This window comes from Mercurialis annua, linkage group LG4, assembly GCF_937616625.2.
Source record: "Mercurialis annua linkage group LG4, ddMerAnnu1.2, whole genome shotgun sequence".
In the NCBI taxonomy this organism is placed as follows: domain Eukaryota; kingdom Viridiplantae; phylum Streptophyta; class Magnoliopsida; order Malpighiales; family Euphorbiaceae; genus Mercurialis; species Mercurialis annua.
This window is the reverse complement of record NC_065573.1, coordinates 35,936,881-35,955,176: the sequence shown is the minus strand read 5'-3', so window position 1 is coordinate 35,955,176 and position 18,296 is coordinate 35,936,881. Positions and strand designations below refer to the sequence as shown.

The following is an 18,296-nucleotide window of genomic DNA, read 5'->3' as shown; positions in this document are numbered from 1 at the left end:
TCCGTTAACTAATAGACCCTTGTGTTAACTTGGGGTATCAAATAGTTAACAAAATTGAAAGTGAGTTACCAAATTGATTGAAAATGAGATATCAAATTGTTGACAACATTAAAAAGTGAGCGACAAAATCGTTAACGAAATGATATCAAATCGTTTGAAAGTAAGTGCTAAAATTAATGGATAATAATTAACAAAATTGAAAGTGAGGAACCATTCAGTAGACTTTTAAAACTATTAATTATGTTATAATCGAGAGGATTTAGAATAATTTGATCTATATTTTTCTAAAAATAGTTTTTTCTCAACACTTAAAAATTCTTATTTTATCGCTCCGTATCAAATATGTATGGAAGATCTATCAAATATATTTTCTACAATATATCTAAAAAAAGCTTTTGTTTCGTCCGCTTCATATCAGAGATGTATCAACGACTTATAAATTTCAAATTTTTCTTTGCAATATTTAGAATTTCTTTACGCAATTAGGTATTTCAGAGATATATAATAAAGGATTTAATTAAAAAAGGCTTAATTGCATAAAAAAATCACCCACTTTCGCGTGTTTTTGGTATTTAACATAATCTTTTTTTTTGCATAAAAAATCATCAACTTTCATTTTTTGGCATATTTGTCAACGAGATATGAAACGGCGCCGTTTGAATGTAAAATGGCGCCGTTTTGCACTAAAACGGTGTCGTTTTGCGCTTAATTTTTCGAAAGAAACGGTATGTGGACGAATATGTCAAAAAATGAAAGTTGATAATTTTTTATACTAAGAATAAAAAGATTATGTTAAATACCAAAAACACGTGAAAGTTTGTGATTTTTGGTGCAATTAAGCCATTAAAAAATTAGTATTTGATTGCGTGCTTATAACATGCGGAGTTATTACAACTTAGGGATAAAATTGATCGACTTTTGCCCAACTGTGGTCTTATTTGTCAAAATTACGAATTTGGACTTAAATGATCTCTCATACCAAATATAGGGGACGAATTGATCTTTTATTGAATATAAATAATAGCAATGTAGATTCAAAAAAAATGTGTAGAATCATTATTCCCCAGCCTAATAGCAAACACCTGACCGATATTTTCTCCTTTTCCGGCCAAAAAAGTTATCTTCTCTTTCACTTCCGACCAACCACCGTTTCTTCCTTTCATTAGATAACAGCAGAGATTCTCGAGATCCGTCCAATTACCGCCGCAAGCCACCATTTCCAATTCCAGCAATTTCCGCTCATTTCGGACGCCGTCGACCTCAACCCCTCGAGCCTGTCTCAAGTGGTAATTATTTCCGACATTGCTCTTACCGGCCATTGATTTAGTGCATGTTTATGAATTTTATTCTAATTTTGTTTGAGGTGTTATTGATATGAAATTAAGATAAAATAAAGGAACAATGGATGGTTTTCTATGATTCATACCTAGACTTGAGAATCGTACCTAATTCAATTAAAAGATCTGGGTTAGTAGCATAGATTGTATCAAATATTTATACCTTCCTTTAAAATGGTACTGTAGTTTTAGTTTGTTTATTTTTGAAAAGAAAAGCTGATACATATAACATGACCATCGATGTACCTTTTTAAAAATTTAGTTACTTTTTTAAAAAAATTCATATAAAATCACCACATTTTAGAAAAATTATTTATATCACCGATTTAAAATCTGGCAAAAAAAATTTAGCACTAGACAAACAGTGATGGACCCGGCAAGAAATTGTTCCAAAGTACATTTAAAAATACCACCTTTATATTCTTTTTCAATTTCATCATGACTGTTTTTTTCCCCCAAATCTATCAGCTTGTATTTGAAATTTGCCGGATTTTAGCCGGTGATAAATGTATTTTTTTAAAAGATGTTGGTTTTATATGAAATTTCTAAAAAATCGTGATCAAATTGAAAATAGGTGTAAGGTGGTGATTTTATACGTTATTAACCTTGCAATATATTTCAAGAATGTTTGTACTAATTTTGGACATGGCGGCATAGGATGTATATGAATATTCTTGGAAGTGAAAAATTTAATATCGGACAATCTTTAGGCAAATCAAAGCTAACATAAACATAATTTTCAAGCATTTTAAGAATGTTCTGGTTATGTTTATGTTTATGAATTATCCTGAGAGTTGTAGCAAACCTTGTCAGCATTTTGAGATTGAATTTGGAAGTTATCCTTAAGATAGTCCCTAATAGACAAAGTATAATCATTAAGTGGGTTAGGAAACACCCAATGGCTATTCTTCTAGAGCTATTCATAGAGGCGGACTTTGAGACTTCAGTATCTTGCATATAAAAATTAGGAAATATGTCAAAAAGCGACTTCCCATGAGCCCAGGGATCAATACTAGAAAGAGAATTTTCTCCATCACTCAGCTTATACTCAAAGAAAAGGGCAATTATAGAAGTATTATGAGGCGTGATTGTACCCCAGAAATTAAGGCCTTTGAGCTTATTGACATCAACCTAATTGGCCCAGATAGAGGGCTTAAGGAAAATTAGACCCCAAACATGCTTAATTGAACCAACTATATTCTAAATGTGGATGGATTTTATTCCTAAACAAATACGAGCTTTAGTTCTCCTAACTTTACCATTTGACTTTTGGCCTCCTTTCTTGTTAGAATTCAGGTCATTCCAGAAGAAGTTTGCGCAGAGCCTCAACACCTTTACTAAAGATCTATAAAGTCCATTGCAAAAGTGAATTCAGATAACACGTTGACATTACTAAAGATGAATAAATCATTAGGAAAAGATAAATGGCTCAACTTGAGAAACTCGCAACCCTTATGGTACTGAATTTGACCCCTTTTTAGTGTTTTTATATATCAGCCATTCAGCCTAGATAGGCACTCCACGCAAAGCACAAAAATCATTGGAGAGATAAGGTCTCCCTGCCTGCGCCCTCTACCACCCTTAAAGAAAGTAGTTCGCTCACCATTTATTATAATAGAGAACTTGGCAAATCTGAAACAACACATGACCAGATTGATAAAAAGGAACCTGAAACCAATTAGAACTTCTTTAATGAAATCTCAACTAATGGAGTCATAAGCTTTTTATAAGTCCACTTTGATAGCCTAGTATCTATTTTTGCCTCTATGGTAGTTTCTCACTATTTCATGGGCTAATAGGATATTATTAGTGATACTCTTGTTCGAAATGAATGCATATTGAACATGGTAACCGCTTTATTAACCAAACTTAGGCGCCTTTTAGTTAGCACGTTAGAGATACTTTTGTACATCACACTGTAGTAGGAAATAGGCGTATAATCATAAATGGACTAGGGGGACATGACCTTTGGGCTAATAATCACCCACGGACCCTGACTTTTGGGTGTCCGATAACTAAATCCTTTGATGTTTAAAAACGATCACTGTTTAAAAAAGATCACTAAACCCCCGGTCTTTATGACGGCGCTCGCGAAACCCCTGAGGACGAAAATACCCCTGACGCCGTCTTTTTTTTTTAGCATCTAACATTTTTTATTGACCATCATGAAAATACCTTAAAAAGTCAAAACACTTAAAATACCTCTAAAGAGTTGATCTCGATCGAGTTAGGGGGAGGAGACTACCAAGAAGAAGATGTATTTTCTCGAGGAATACGGACCTGCTGATAAGAAACTTGGCCATAGAAAGCAGGATCTAAACTAAACCACCCGGTCTACCCGACCGCTGCCAGCCAACCAACGCTCCCCTCCGCCACCCAACCAACACTGCCTGCCGCCACCCAACCGCCGTCAAAATCCGGTCATCTTCTCCGGCCTGTTCTTCAAAGAACAAACCTTTGTTCATGAAGAACAGATCCGTGGTTCTGTTCATGAAAAACAGATTGTTCTTCATGATGAAAAACAAATCAAAGAAATTTCCGGCGGTGGTTGGGTCGGTGGTGGAGGGGTTGACCGGATCGTTTGGGCTAGATTGGGTTTTGTTGGGTTAATTTTTTTATTTTATTTTTTAAATTATATGGGTATTTTGAGTGTTTTAACTTTTAGGGTATTTTGAGTATTTCAACTTTTAGGGTATTTTGATGGCGTGGCGCTGCCAAAATTGTATTCTTTAAGAATGTCAGTTGACTAAAAAGACGCTGTCACGGGTATTTTTATCGTTAGGGAGTTAGCGAGCTCCGTCATAAAGATCGAGGGTTTAGTGATCCGTCAGGGGCCGTGGGTGATTATTAGCCTGACTTTTGGGATAATGGCAATCGTTGTAGCACTAGGCCAAGCATTCTCCCTATAGCTTTGGTGATCAATGTGACTACCGCAATATGATCAACGCAACTACCGAAAACATCTCTGTAAAGATGTGTAGAGAGACATAAATTAGTGACTTGGGTACAATAACTTCTCTTAATTTGTATATATGAGGGTTTAGGTTTGGTTATTTTCTTAAACTATGTTTGGGAAACTAATATTGTTGTAAAGCAACTTATGAATGTTAAGTTAAATTTGTTTATTTGTGGTTTTAATGATATGTAGAAACCTATATATATTTATAAACTTGAAAATGTACTTTACAGGATTGTGTCTCGGTTGAGCAGCATGGATAAGGATCATCGTACATTTAAAGAGGGGCAAGTTGTCGAGTTAAAATCCTTTGAAAAAGGTTATCGTGGTGCATGGTTCCGTTGCAAGGTACTCCATTTAAGTATGAATAATTTAATAGTGCCACTGTTTAAAATTTTGTTTACATATTTTCAACCAAACTCCTAGTTAATGATATAACCATGTGATCAGTGTTAAGCTTGATTACTCATTGAGATTATCATGATAACACCAACTTTCTCTAAATGCGATGGGAAAGCAATGATTGGGCTTTATCTAGTTCACACCTTATCTACACAATTGCTCTAGCTACTATCAATCTACAATATCATATGTGATCTGCACAAAACTTCACTTGTCGATTGTGCTTTTGTTAGTTCAATTGACATTGCTAAGCCTTAATATTATGCAAAGTGAGGTGGGCTGTTGTAGGATTTCAAACTACATCTTTGTATAAATGAGGGTGGTAAAAGAAAATGGTGGAAGCTATTTATATACACTTAGAATGATTATGGGGTATTATTTTTGCCCCATTTCAATACTAAATGTATTTATATGGTTAAAGTAAAAATGTGTTTGAACAAATACTTTGATGTAAATATTGTTTGAAAATTGAAATAGCTATGAAAAGGTTTAGCATCCAATTATGTTAGCACTTGCGACCATTTTGATTGGAGAATAATGTTGGTAGCCTGAACTATTAAAGGATTAAAACTTAGTGAAGTTAAATTATTAAGTTCTAGTAAAAATTTGCGAAGTTTTCGGTGGAATTATTGGGTAGGATGATCAGTCTATAGTTACTTTGATTAACCAGTTTAAATGATCTATTTTAATTAAGTTTGGTTAAAAGTTTTTATTAATTTAATTTAATCAATAAATACTTTTAGCTCGGTTATGATTAATAGCTAAGAAGCACATAAACTTCGACAAATTTGTGTCTCGTTTCGGAAACTTTCGAAAACTGAAAACTCTCAGAAACTCTCGAAAACTCGTAAGGAAACGTTTCAGTCCGTTTCCGTAAATAAAGAATATAGTTATAACTAATATATTTTTTGAATCAATTACTCACAATTTTTATTGTTTACTTTATCTACAATAAAACTTATCTTCTTATTTTTATTCGATTTAATTATGTTTGATTTATTTTATTAATTGGCATAAAAATATAAATAAAATGTAATTTATTTAATATTTTATAATTTCTAATATTATAAATTTATTCTTATATTTTTTATTATTTACAAGTTTCCCCCATGTTTTGTTTCCTTCATTCTAAATTTGTCATTTTCCGGTGTCTGTTTCGTGTCGATTCCTTTTCCCGTTTCTGTTTCCGTGCTACCTAGATTAATAATTTTGAAAATATTACTAACAGAAGTAACCAAATATTTAATATTTAGTTATTATTTTTTAAAAAATTTATTGGTTAATATCATAATATGCATAAACTAACTAGTTTGGTATGTTTAGCTTTGTAATTTTAAGATTTTAGTTAATTCAATTAAATCAATTTCAGTTAAAATTAGTAATTTCGTTAGTTGGGCTGAAAAGATTAAATAGTTCTCTGAATATTGTTTTTGTTAAATTGATCATTTGCTCGTGTTGTTTGTGGTAAATGAAGTGGTGGAATTCGTAGGTTGATATAGCAATCTTGGTTGTGCTTTTACTATCAAAAGTGGTGATTCAACCAAACATTATAAGTTTTGAGCCAAAAGTGAACTTTCTTATTTTGCCATGAATATGACATGCCTTTAGTTATTTTTATATCTTCCAAGCTATCATGAATTGGAAGGCACACTTTTTGATAGAAAAGGACAATAACTTACAATTTGTATTTAGTTGGTTGAGTAAGATAAAAATGGTGTTTTGGCTAAATGCAAGAAGTTCTGGATTTACACAGGTTTTCAAAAGGGTTAATTACAAATAAATTCATGACCTTTACATTAATTGCAACTCTATCATGTCCTTTCTAAAGTTGCCAATTTTATTCACCTCCATCTTTTTTTCAATTCTATCACCATTTCAAAATTTGGTGATTTTTCATTTGACGTAGTGACATAGCCATCAAGTTCCATTTGGAAGACAACTCGATATCCACCTATGAAACACAATGTTTCATTTTGTGGATTAATTGTAGATAGATTTATGATCTTTATGTGAAAGTCTAATTCTATCACGTCATTTACATGAAATTGCAATTCTATCATATATTTTTTTCAAACAGTGATAAAATTGCAGAAAGATTGATGGTAAATAAAATTACCAACTTTATTTATTTGTAAATCTCTTTTTAAAATGTTGTTTATTTCTTTCTTTGAATTGTTCCAACCTATGAAGCATTGTCACTTTTAGGATTGGCAATTTCCTACACGACCTATTAACACGGCACGATACGAAGTTAAGCGGGTCGGATTAAGCTTATATGAGTTTGGGTCATAAACAGGTCAACTTGTTTACGACACGGTTGAATGGTGGGTTAAACAGGTTAAATCCGCCTAACCAGTTTAAGACACGTTTAAATCAATTTATTAATTATAATAATTAATTAAATTATTAAATATGACCAAATATACTCATATAATGCATTTATTAATTGTTGTTTGTTGTATTGAGATTTATGGTTATTTTGGAGTTTTGTTGTTTAATTATGCTCATTTAATTTAAAAATATGTTAAATGGATCATTAATAAACGTGTGGAATAAGCTAAACATGTGATTTGTTATGACCAATTTTGATAAGTGGGTTGAATAGTTCAATGTGTTAACCCGTTTAATAAATGAGTCGTGTTCGGGTTTGACATTTTAACGCGGTTAGTTAAACGACGGGTTCGAGTTGAGAGTAATTATCTATTTTTAAATAGTACATAACACATTTATGACACGTTGACACGAATTGCCAGCCCTAGTCATTTCCCAATGGTATATATACAGTGGACACTTTTGGGTGGATACGAGAAACATGTATGGGACTAGATCTGTTCATGAGCCGGGCTCAAGCCGGGCCCGTTGACCTTTTTAACTTTTTATACATGCTCGGACTTTATATTACCTACCGAAATTCAGCACTAACACCATATTATTGCGGACTTGTTCAAACTTGGGCGGATTTACATATCCGAGCCTGCCTATAAAATAGCAGGCTTTTTTCGGGTTAGGGCTTGAACCGGGCTCGGGATGAAAAAACATTGTCCAAGTCCGGTTCTAAAGACCGAGTCTGGGCGGGTATCCAAGCCCTTGAACATGTTTATATGGGACACGGCAAAACAAGTGTCCCCGCAATTTTTACTATTGAAAGTGGGGGACACGCCATGGGACACGGCAAGAAATTTCAAATAATTCTAGGGCTTTTTAAGACAAACGCAACCCTTGTAATTTAATTCTTTAAAACTTCAGCATATCTTGCTCTTTTTTAAGTAGAAATGAAGCCCTCTTCAATCCTTTTCTAATTTTTTTCTTATAATCTCAAGTTATACATAAAAAAAATAGGCCTAATACCTTAAAAAACCCCGACCTTTTAGCCCCTTATCAATTATACCCTGACGTTGAAAACTGGTCAATTTTACCCTATTTCGTATTTTCTCGTTTCAATTGTACCCTAATTTTTTAATTTTTCATAATTTTTTTATTCAAATGATGAAATCATTTAATTAACTAAGTTTAAAGGTCAAATTAAATATATTTCCATTCAAAAAAGTACAAATAAGTCTTTTATTTTTAAAAACTAACTAAAAACTATAATCAAATTGAAACTAATTTAAATTCTTAATTAATTTAACTAAATCTAAATAAATTTTTAACATATGCAATTAATATATGCTAGACATGGAGAACGTTTTTTAATTTTTTCCAAATGAAAAAGACGTCAATTTAATATTTCAGGGTACATTTGAAACACAAAAATGCAAAATAGGGTAAAATTGATCAATTTTCAACGTCAGGGTAAGATTGAAAAGGGGCTAAAAGGTCAGGGTTTTTTGAGGCATTAGGCCAAAAAAATAACACACCCTCCTAATTATCTCTTCAATTTCATAGATATTTTTTTCTTCTAATGTTTATTTTGTTTTTCATTTTACACAAAAAGAAAGTTCTCTTCAATTTCATGATTTCCTTTAAATGTTGAACCATTGACTATTCATCAAAAACCATAAACAGTAACTTTGATATACATGTCATGTCCCTACTGTTTCCATGTCTCTTTCAATAAGAAAACGTTCACAGTGTCTATCCTACATTTGTGTCGGTGTTCATAGGCTCCTTAATTTTATTTTATTTTGCCAAACATAGGCTCCTTAATTTAGACTTCACTAATGTATAGTTTTCATCAGATTAAGGGAATTCGCACTAGAGTTGGTGAATTAGAGCATTGCTTGGAATACTGTGATTTTCAGGATGAAAGTAAGTTACCTCTTCCACATGAAGAATTACTCTGCATTTAGCTTATGCTTATGATTTTTTGTTTCATGTCTTGCATTCTAGTTTAGGAAGTAATAGCTCTTAAGAGTGGTTATCATTAAAAAACTAAAAAATAATTGATGTTAACATTGCTTTTCTTTTAAAGGAAGTTTTAACTTCTTAGAGAGCATCTGGTTTAAACTTTGGAATGTGGATGATAACGAGAGTGAATGAGTGGAAAGGGATAAAGGTACAAAGAGGTTGTAGAGCCCAAGGCAAGGCGAGATATGAGGTGCATGCCTGTCTAAATGTAAAATAATTTAAAAATACAAAATCAATTTCATACATTAAAACTAATAAATTTTTCTCATAACACTGTTAGTATCAATTGACGTGACAGTCAAATAAATTTAAAACAATTAATTTTAGGACACAAAAAAGTGTTAAGGTTCCTATTTTGTTAGCTAAAATCTAGACTTTTAATTAGGAAGTATTTTGTTTTGTATTTGTTAATTTTAAACAAGTGTTAATCACAAGAAATGTTATAGTTTTACTTTGTCATTAGAACATTATGTTCATTCACAAATTTGTACTCATTATCTTATTATAAAGGGTTATTTATATAAAATCACCACCTATACACGTCTTTTCATTTTAATCACATTTTTGGAAATTTCCGGTTGTTGAGTCAACAAAGATTATATCGAATTCTCACGTTGGTTCACAAAAATATTTAAGGTGGTGAATTGAACAAAGGATCACTTTACCCCCTGAACTTGGAGTAAAGTATCAAAAACGTCCAAATTAGCAAAACAGGATTACTTTTACCCTGAACTTGTTAAATTTAGTACAAACCCCCACTCTCACCCTAGAGAATGTACCTCACTCTCCGGTTTTTTGTGGTGGTTTTTTTAAAAAGTAGTTTTTAATGGTAAATAGTTTAAAAAGGTGCCTAATATTTTTTGATTTTTTAAATTAACACATAATAATTTTAAAAAAAATTATTTAATCTTTTTTATTTTCAAACCTTATATATTAAATGAATTTTAATTAAAAATAAAGAGGACTACTTTGTACTTTTTACAAAAAAAAAAATAATTTTTTTTAAGTGATGAGCAGCTGCCGGACTTCTTCTCCGGCAGCTTGCCATCAGAGACGATGAGCTTCGTCTCTGAAGCTCGTCATCTAAATGGGTTCGTCTTTGTTACAGAGACGAACTCATCTCGTCTCTGTATCAGAGACGAACCCAGATGGGTTCGTCTCCTTACAGAGACGTTGAGTTTCTCTGCAACAGAGATGAACCCAGATGGGTTCATCTCTGTTGCAGAGATCAGTCTGTCTCCGTTGGAGGCCGGAGGTTGGCCGGAAAATCGATGGGTATGTGGGTTTAGAGTTTTAGGTTAATTAGATTAGGTTAATTATGATTAAGTGTTTAATTTAATTAGATTAGGTTAGTTAGAATTAAGTATTTAATTAGTATGTTTAATTAAATTAGATTAATTAAAGTTAAGTATAAATAAGTAGAGTTAATTTTAAAATTTGAAATCTCACTCTCCAATAAAGTGCAACGTCAGCATAAGGGGGGTTTTTGAGCCGGTTTTGCCAAGTTCAGGGTAAAAGTGATCCGGTTTTCTCAATTTGGACGTTTTTGATACTTTGTGCCAAGTTGGGGTAAAGTGATCCTTTGTTCGTGGTGAATTTATATGACACTTTTTAAAAGATGTGATTAAAATGAAAAAAACGTGTAAAGGTGGTGATTTTATATGGAATTAACCCTTTTATAAATATGATCTTATCTGTAGCGGTGCGATGGACAAAAATATATCGAAGGCTACATAAACGTGTGGATCCAACCTTGATGATTCGTCCGCAATATCCTCCTTTTTATTATGAAAGTAAAATGTCTGATATCGATTGCACCTCTGAAGAGATCATCGTTGTAAATGATGTTTGGAAGGTGGGAGATTTAGTGGATTGGTGGAAGGATGGTTGTTATTGGTCTGGAAGATTAAATAAAAAATTAGGGCCTAAGAAATTCCAGGTAATGTATTTTATCTTTAAATTCTACTATCTATTTTTCCTAAGTATTCAATATAATTGATGTGTGGCGAATCTTTTTTATTTCTTATTGTGCAATTCCTAAATGTATTGATTTCAGGAAGGTTATTTTTTTGAGATAATTGAAAACTGTAGTTGAGATCATAACATGGTACTTAGAGAGATTTAAGGTATCACTAACCATTCTTAAAGTTCTTTTGGCATTTATATAGCTTTCTTCCATTTGTCTATTGTTTTTTAGTTTTTTAATGATAACCACTCTTCAAATTTATTTCTAATAGACAAACAAACCTGACATTTGATCTAGCATACTCTATGATGAGGGAGATGGAAGCGTTACTTGACAATAGTTTTATTGATGATTATAATATATACAAGGAGACGTCCTTTTTGTTCATAATGTTATGCGAGTCCATAAAAGGAGCTTATAGGAAGTTATAGTCTTAGAAAAGCATATTGGGTACAAAACATTTTAAGCTAAGTAGAAGGTTGACAGAGTATGTGTATATTGCAAGTTTAGTGAAGGTAGAAATTAAAGATGTAGTAGAGTTACCTAAGAGTAGAAATTCCGTCCTGTACCTACTTTAGAGGGAAAATAGTTGACTTTTTGAGTTCTAAATGCTTAACATTCAACTGTCAAAATATGGGATGGAGCTTCATCTGGTTATAATCTTTGGAAATTTGAGAAGTTGGAACTACGTGTAGCAACATTATTTGTGCAGGAGAATGCTTCTATTTCTTATCCTTGGAAAGTTATACATTTACTTCTAGCATTGTTTTTTTGATATTGTTGACTGTGGATACCAATTTGTTTTATTATTTTCTTACCTCTGCTTTAAATCTTCATCTTAATAGCTCCTGTTGTTTCCAAAACCTATTGGTGAAGAGTTATCTTATGTAATATGTTGCAAAGACTTGCGCCCTTCCTTGGATTGGTCTCCTCAGCATGGCTGGAAAGTGCCTGTAAGTATGCCAACTCCCTTATACTATCATGTTCGGATGCATTTTTATTTTCTTCAAAGCAAATTATTTTGTGGGTAATGGAATAATTTACAACTAATGAACATTATTATTGGCTGCAGACTTCATTTTTTATTTTTTTGTTTTCTTTTCTTCTTTTATACATGAAAAACAGAAACATAACTGAAATAGGAAGAGTAATTCTGTATATTTTATTTATCACTCACACATATGATATATATACACAAAGTTACCTGCTAATTTATTCCTATAATCAAGCTATATTATGTCCTAATTAATTCCTTCCTATACCAAAATCATATCCCTGCGTCAAATTTTGTTGGTGTGGTCTACATGAATTCTTGTATGCAATTATTGAATTATTGTGTGTAATGTAGTTTATTTGTCCTATGCCATTTAGGTACCACATATTAGTTTATCAGTGCCTCATTTTCTTGTTGACTAATTTTCTTCTGATACCATCCTAATTACAGGAAAATGAAGACCATCTCACATGTGCTCGGCTAGTTAAACCTGCAAATCTAGGTAAGAGGGCTAGAGGCATACTTCTTTTAGCTTGCTGTTTAAGAAAATATTAACTTATATGATTTAAAGTCTTCTTGTTTGATGTTGCCTTTGCAAAAGATCGTTGCATAGTAGCTGTACTTTACACTTATTTTTCCATAGGTCCTTATACTTCATTTTTGTATTATCTAGTCCCTCTACTTACCTATTTTTGATTTTCAGGTCCTTTGTGAGTTTTTTCCAGTCCCTCTACTTACAATTTTTGTTTCCTCAAGTCCCTCTACTTACAATTTTTGTTTCCAGGACCGAAAAAAACTCATAAAGGACCTGAAAATCAAAAATAGGTAAGTAGAGGGATCAAATAATACAAAAATGAAGTATAAGGACTTACGGAAAAAAATGTGTAAAGTACAGGGACCTTTATATGGGTTAAGCCAATTTCATTCTATTATTAGTGTGATTTATTCTAAAAAAAGTTCCAACTCCATTAATAGATCCCAGGAACCACGAATTTTCACTGCAGATGATTTTTGATGATATGAGAATTTAACCTGATTGAAATCCGAAGAGTGTAAAGACTCTTTACATACATGCTTAGCATTAACACACTCTAGGAAAGAAACAATATGTCCTTGTTCAAAATTCATATTTTTTTGTGAAACTTTGGATTTGTATTTTCAATTATTATTTCGTATTTACAAGATATCATAAATTTAGGATTTTTTTATTATTTAGGAGGTAATATTATCATTTCTATTTGATCCTTCTCTATTAAAAGGAGATCAATATTGCAGCCAAGAATAAAGAAAAAGAGGGTTTGACTATCTCTTCAACAAATCACCATTAATACCTTAAGATAGGTTCATTGAAGGACAAGAAAAATAAGGAAAATCAAGGATAATTCCTGTTAACAGACCTATGATGGGATCCTACTTATAGGACCATAACAATTTGGTATCAGGACAAGGCAACATGGGTGAGTTTGACCAGCTAATGATCAAAGTAAGGATATTGAACACAAGATGGCATAATATGTGCAAGAAACGAAAGATGGTAAGAACTACCTCAAAGAATTGCGGCAGCTTATAGAACAACATGACTCATCCAAGGATTTTGAGCAATCGCAACAACCTTCTCATGGGTTGCCGTGCCCAAATTTACTCGGTTGGAACTTCCTATAATGGTATTGGAGACCCATTAGGTTGGTTACACAAAACCAAACATTTCTTAAATCAAAAGACAAGTGAGAGGGATAAGGTAGGCCTTGCCACATTCCTAATATTAGGTTTTGTTCTCCGCTGGCTGCAGAGTTATGGGGAGCATGGCATGGAAAAAAGGAATTCAAGATGCAATACTAGAGATTGAGTCGAGTTGTTACTAACTAGAAAACAAGTAACTAATCTGTATTGCAGCCTCATCAATGATTTTCGGATAATGTTGAACAAGGCTAGGTAAATTATAGTAAAGCATGTTTACATAAATGTCAATAGAACTGCAGACTCGCTGGCAAATTGTGCAACAGCTCTATCCCTGAGTCATCATGAAATCACTCCTTCAAGTAGTGTTCAAGAAATTGTAATGCAAGACATAATGGGTATTTCATTTCCTAGTATGTGGATTAGCTACTTGGGTTATTGCCCCGTTTGCAATCCAAAAAAAATGCAACTCAACTGTGTAATTATCAGTATAGGGCAGCCTCTAACCATATGGACAGCTCTAAAACCACTTGAAGTAGCTCCATTTTCGGCAACTAGCCAAGAGTAGATACGCAAGTAGGCAACAATTATTTAGATAAGTTTCCGGTGTGGGAAGCAGGGTTGTTGCAGCCCCAATTAAGCGCTTAATCAAAACTGAGATGTCAGTACAAAGGGAGAGAGGATTATGTTTTAATCGTCTCTACTTAGTAGCGCACATGTGCAGAGATTTGTTGGCCTTACTATACGGTGTTGTAACAATAGTTTGAAATACTGAGTCTGAGGACAAGCTCCTAGTCCAGGGAGTAATGATGTTGTGGACATCCGTAGTAAAACAGTTCTAATAGTTTCAAGTTCATATTATTAGCTAAACTTTCAGATTTTTATAGGAGATAGCATAACTTTAGGATGTTTTCTGTTATTTAGGAAGTAATCACATAATTTTTGTTTGTTAGGATGAGAGAGCATAACTTTAGGATGTTTTCTGTTATTTAGGAAATAATCTCATATTTTTTTTTTAGGATGTTTTCCTAAACAATGGTTCGTTTTTTGGTAATTGAATCCTTTTCTATTTAAAGGAAAGAGTCATCACATTCAATAAAAGCATAATATTTCAGTAAAGAATAAAGAAAAGGAGAGTTCGCAATCTCTTCAACAAGTCACCCTTAAAACCCTTAAGATAGGTTCTTCAAAGAACATGAAAATAAAGGATTTTTTCTGGTTAACCTGTGACGAATCCTATTCGTGAGGCCATAAAAGCTTTTGTGGCTCCTAGTATAAATCTTGTGCAAGTCATGAAAGAACATTCTAGTGAAAGCTTTGGTCATTTATCATTTCTGTCATGAAGCAGAGTTGCTTGCCAGTTTGGTATTCCTTTGTCGTTATTAACTCCTGATGTTGGACCTTTGCTTTAGTCATTAGAGAAGAATATTTAGGTTTGCTGCTTATTGGTGCTTTCTGAACTGTGTTTTTTCACCTCTTATTTAATGACTTGATACTAAGATGAACTTGCTCTGACTTGGGAATGATTCCAGTGGCAGGGGGCTCTGTTAATATGACACTTCATGAGAAGAGAAAAAACTGTGCTGCCTCAGTTTCTTCTAATGTTTCAGCCAGTCATTTGCTACCTCCGGACAAATCAGAGCCAATTGCTAAACGCCTTTTGAGAGCGTCTCCGGACAAGTCAGAGAAAATTGCTAAATGTCTTTTGGTAACTAAAGCCACTGCTTGCATGGAGAGACAACGAGTGGAGGGGGCTACTGCATGCATGGAGAAAAAAACAGCAACTGTATACGTAGAGACAAAACCAGTGGAGAGCAGTACCACATGCATCAATACACATGGAGTGGAGATAAATAAGGACTTGCATGCTCAAGTTGGTGATATTGGTAAAATTAACCCAGTTACTGATTCAAGTTTATGCTTAGGAGGTGCATCAGCTGAACTGACAAAAAATACAGTTGTAAAAGACGGTCACCATGGCAATGATCCATCCAAGAAGATGAGAACTGATAGAAGCATTACATTGAATTCCATATCGTCTGATACAATAGAAGCGACTATTGTGGATTTGGAGGACCTGGTAAACCGGATACAATGGATGAAGAATATCTTGAAGTTTGGGTTGCCTTTGCCAGATGTTGTACCGCCGCCTTGGGAATTTGTGGAAGACCGGCCTTTTTCCATGCAAAAAGAAGTTCTTTTTGGAAAGGTTAGTTTATGTGCTAAATGGCTTTTTGTTGTGAATTTTCTTTGCTTGCAGATTGAGGCATCAATCACTATTTGTTTGCAACTTTAATCACTGAATTGACAAATTGATGAAGTTTGAAACACCATTACAAGGGCAGAATTATGAAACCTTAATGGAGGAATTTGCATAAAATGCAGAAATTATGATCTGGAGATATTAACTAATTGTCAACCTGAAATGTTTTTGAATTGATTGGTCCACCACGAGGTGTATTAGATTGTCCTGGCCCTTGTATTTTCCATGTCTATGATTGGTTTACATTTCTTGCGACTTGTAAGAATCTGGTGAAGGCACAAATACCTTTGTGTTTTCAAGAAGTTTTCTCATCTTTCTGTCAATTAATCATACAGCAATAATACTTGAAGACCATCTACACGTTAATTATTAATCTTCGTAGGTAATTATACCACTTAAACTAGCACGAGACCTTTATCTTATGCTGTGGCCTGGAAAGATGCACCGCATCATAATCATATGAAGGAGTAACCTTTAGAGTCAGTCGACTACCAATGCTAGATATATGTTGCTCAATTTAGTTCTTCTCAATCTAGAACTTCTAGGACGTTTATTCCAGTTGTGAAACCTTGATTTCGCTTTTTCTAGCCTTGACCACTGCAAACAATAGCGGCATTCAAGAGTTTTTATCTAGATCTCATGTTTGCGTCTTAGTGCAGACTGATATTTTCCCACAAACCGTCAAACCTGCTTAGAAGTAGTTTTTCTGGAACTAAAGAAAGTCTTAATATCCACACTTATGATAAGTAGGTCTTCTTAGGCGTTTAGTGCATGTCTGTGACCTTCATCACTTGACAATGGATGATTCTAGTTCAATCACTAATGAACTTTATCAATTTAATGGTTTTCTGTTTCTGATGAAGTATCTTATGCGGAATCCTGTTCTGTTTGAAGTTGAGTTGCTTAATAATAATGTCTAGTAATTTTATTGTGATCAAGTGTATCTGATGACATGGATACAAATATCTCTTGCGTCAACAGCAAAATTTATTTTTGTCCGATGCTGTTGTTGTTTGATTATTTAATATTTCTTTATGTGTATTTGCATGCAATATATGATCTTAACTATTTTTCTTGTACCTAGAATCTGAATGGATGAATATTAGAGCCAAGCTCCCATCTCTGCAACTATACTCGTGCTTTAGCACTCTTGTTATCTTGAAGCCATGAAATGATAAACTAATTTTGTCAAGTAAGTTATTGTCCTTTAATTTGATTCGCAGGTGTTTGCTTGCTGCCAAGTATGTTTTTTCACATTTTGTCTGTTAACACAATGTCCTTATCACTGTCTTGCAGTGTTCTATTCCGAAAATATTAACAAAAAGCATTGTTGATAGGGGTCTATGGATGCAGCATGATCCTTGACAGACATACCTGTTGTGACCAGCTTTTGAAAGACATATATATTTTCACCTGATGGTGTTTGGTAAAATTCACTTACTGTTTATGATATGTATGCATTGATTACAAGCAAGACCTTGAGTTTTACTGGAAAACTCAAATTCTTGGGACATTATCGCATCACTTGATGCATCGATGAGTATTTCTTCCTTGTAGGGATAGAATGTGTGTAAAAGCTTCCGGGTCATGATATGTTGTTGTAAATAGAACGTGCTAAGTACCATGTTCGGAATTGCATACAGATATTGTACTATTACTGTCCATGAGATACATGTATATTTCTTATAGGGAAAGAATTTCATCTACCTTCTTTTTCTTTCATAGAAAAGATAATGCCAACCCCCATTCTAATTGATTATTATGTTTCAGATATTGACTGAGTTCTTTATAAGTTTTTCTGTATGAAATTTGATATCCAGAGGAACTTTCTTTCTGAAAGGGCTAGTTTGAATCTCTTTACTCAAGTGAAGATCGTAATTTTTATAACATTTGAATTCACTGAGCATTTAAGATCTCTGCTAACAAAATTTATCATTGAATTGTGGTGGATCTGCCTATAAACTGTAAAGACATAGTAAGGATCAATGTGGCTTCTTAATTAAATTATATGTAATTAATGTGGTATTTAGATAATTAAGGAGCAATGTTTTGGTGTATATATTAATTGAAAAGAGTAATGCTACAATAAATTAAAATTATTATGTTTATTCTAAATAAATTCAAGTAAATAAATGATAAGCTTTAGATTCATAAAATTAATAAAATATTGAATAATTTTTGTAAAAAAATTATTAAAGTAATAAAATCTATGATGTATAAAATAATTTGACCATCACTCCGGCCGGCTTTTCGCACTTTGACCACCACTCTGGCCACTAGCCACCATGATTCGTCTGAGAGAAGACTAACTCAGATCTGTTTAAGAATAATATATGTGTATTTTAGAAAAATTA

The 18,296-nt window shown here is 33.1% G+C and overlaps 1 protein-coding gene across 4 annotated transcripts; it reads left to right on the top strand.

The window, feature by feature from the left end:
* The first annotated feature begins 1,033 nt into the window (after positions 1–1,033).
* On the top strand, positions 1,034–17,648 carry LOC126677005 (uncharacterized). 4 transcript variants are annotated; one of them, XM_050371415.1, is made up of 9 exons: positions 1,034–1,286; positions 4,527–4,641; positions 8,874–8,943; positions 10,743–10,981; positions 11,854–11,961; positions 12,453–12,504; positions 15,212–15,888; positions 17,027–17,134; positions 17,239–17,648. In XM_050371415.1, the coding sequence occupies exons 2-8, from the start codon at positions 4,549–4,551 to the stop codon at positions 17,039–17,041; spliced, it is 1,254 nt and encodes a 417-aa protein (XP_050227372.1). In that variant the 5' UTR covers positions 1,034–1,286; positions 4,527–4,548; the 3' UTR covers positions 17,042–17,134; positions 17,239–17,648. The 4 variants fall into 4 exon arrangements, with proteins under 4 accessions (XP_050227372.1, XP_050227374.1, XP_050227375.1 ...); XM_050371417.1 differs by having other exon boundaries at positions 1,035–1,286; positions 15,218–15,888; XM_050371418.2 differs by lacking the exons at positions 1,034–1,286; positions 8,874–8,943 and having other exon boundaries at positions 4,530–4,641.
* The last annotated feature ends 648 nt before the right edge of the window (positions 17,649–18,296 follow it).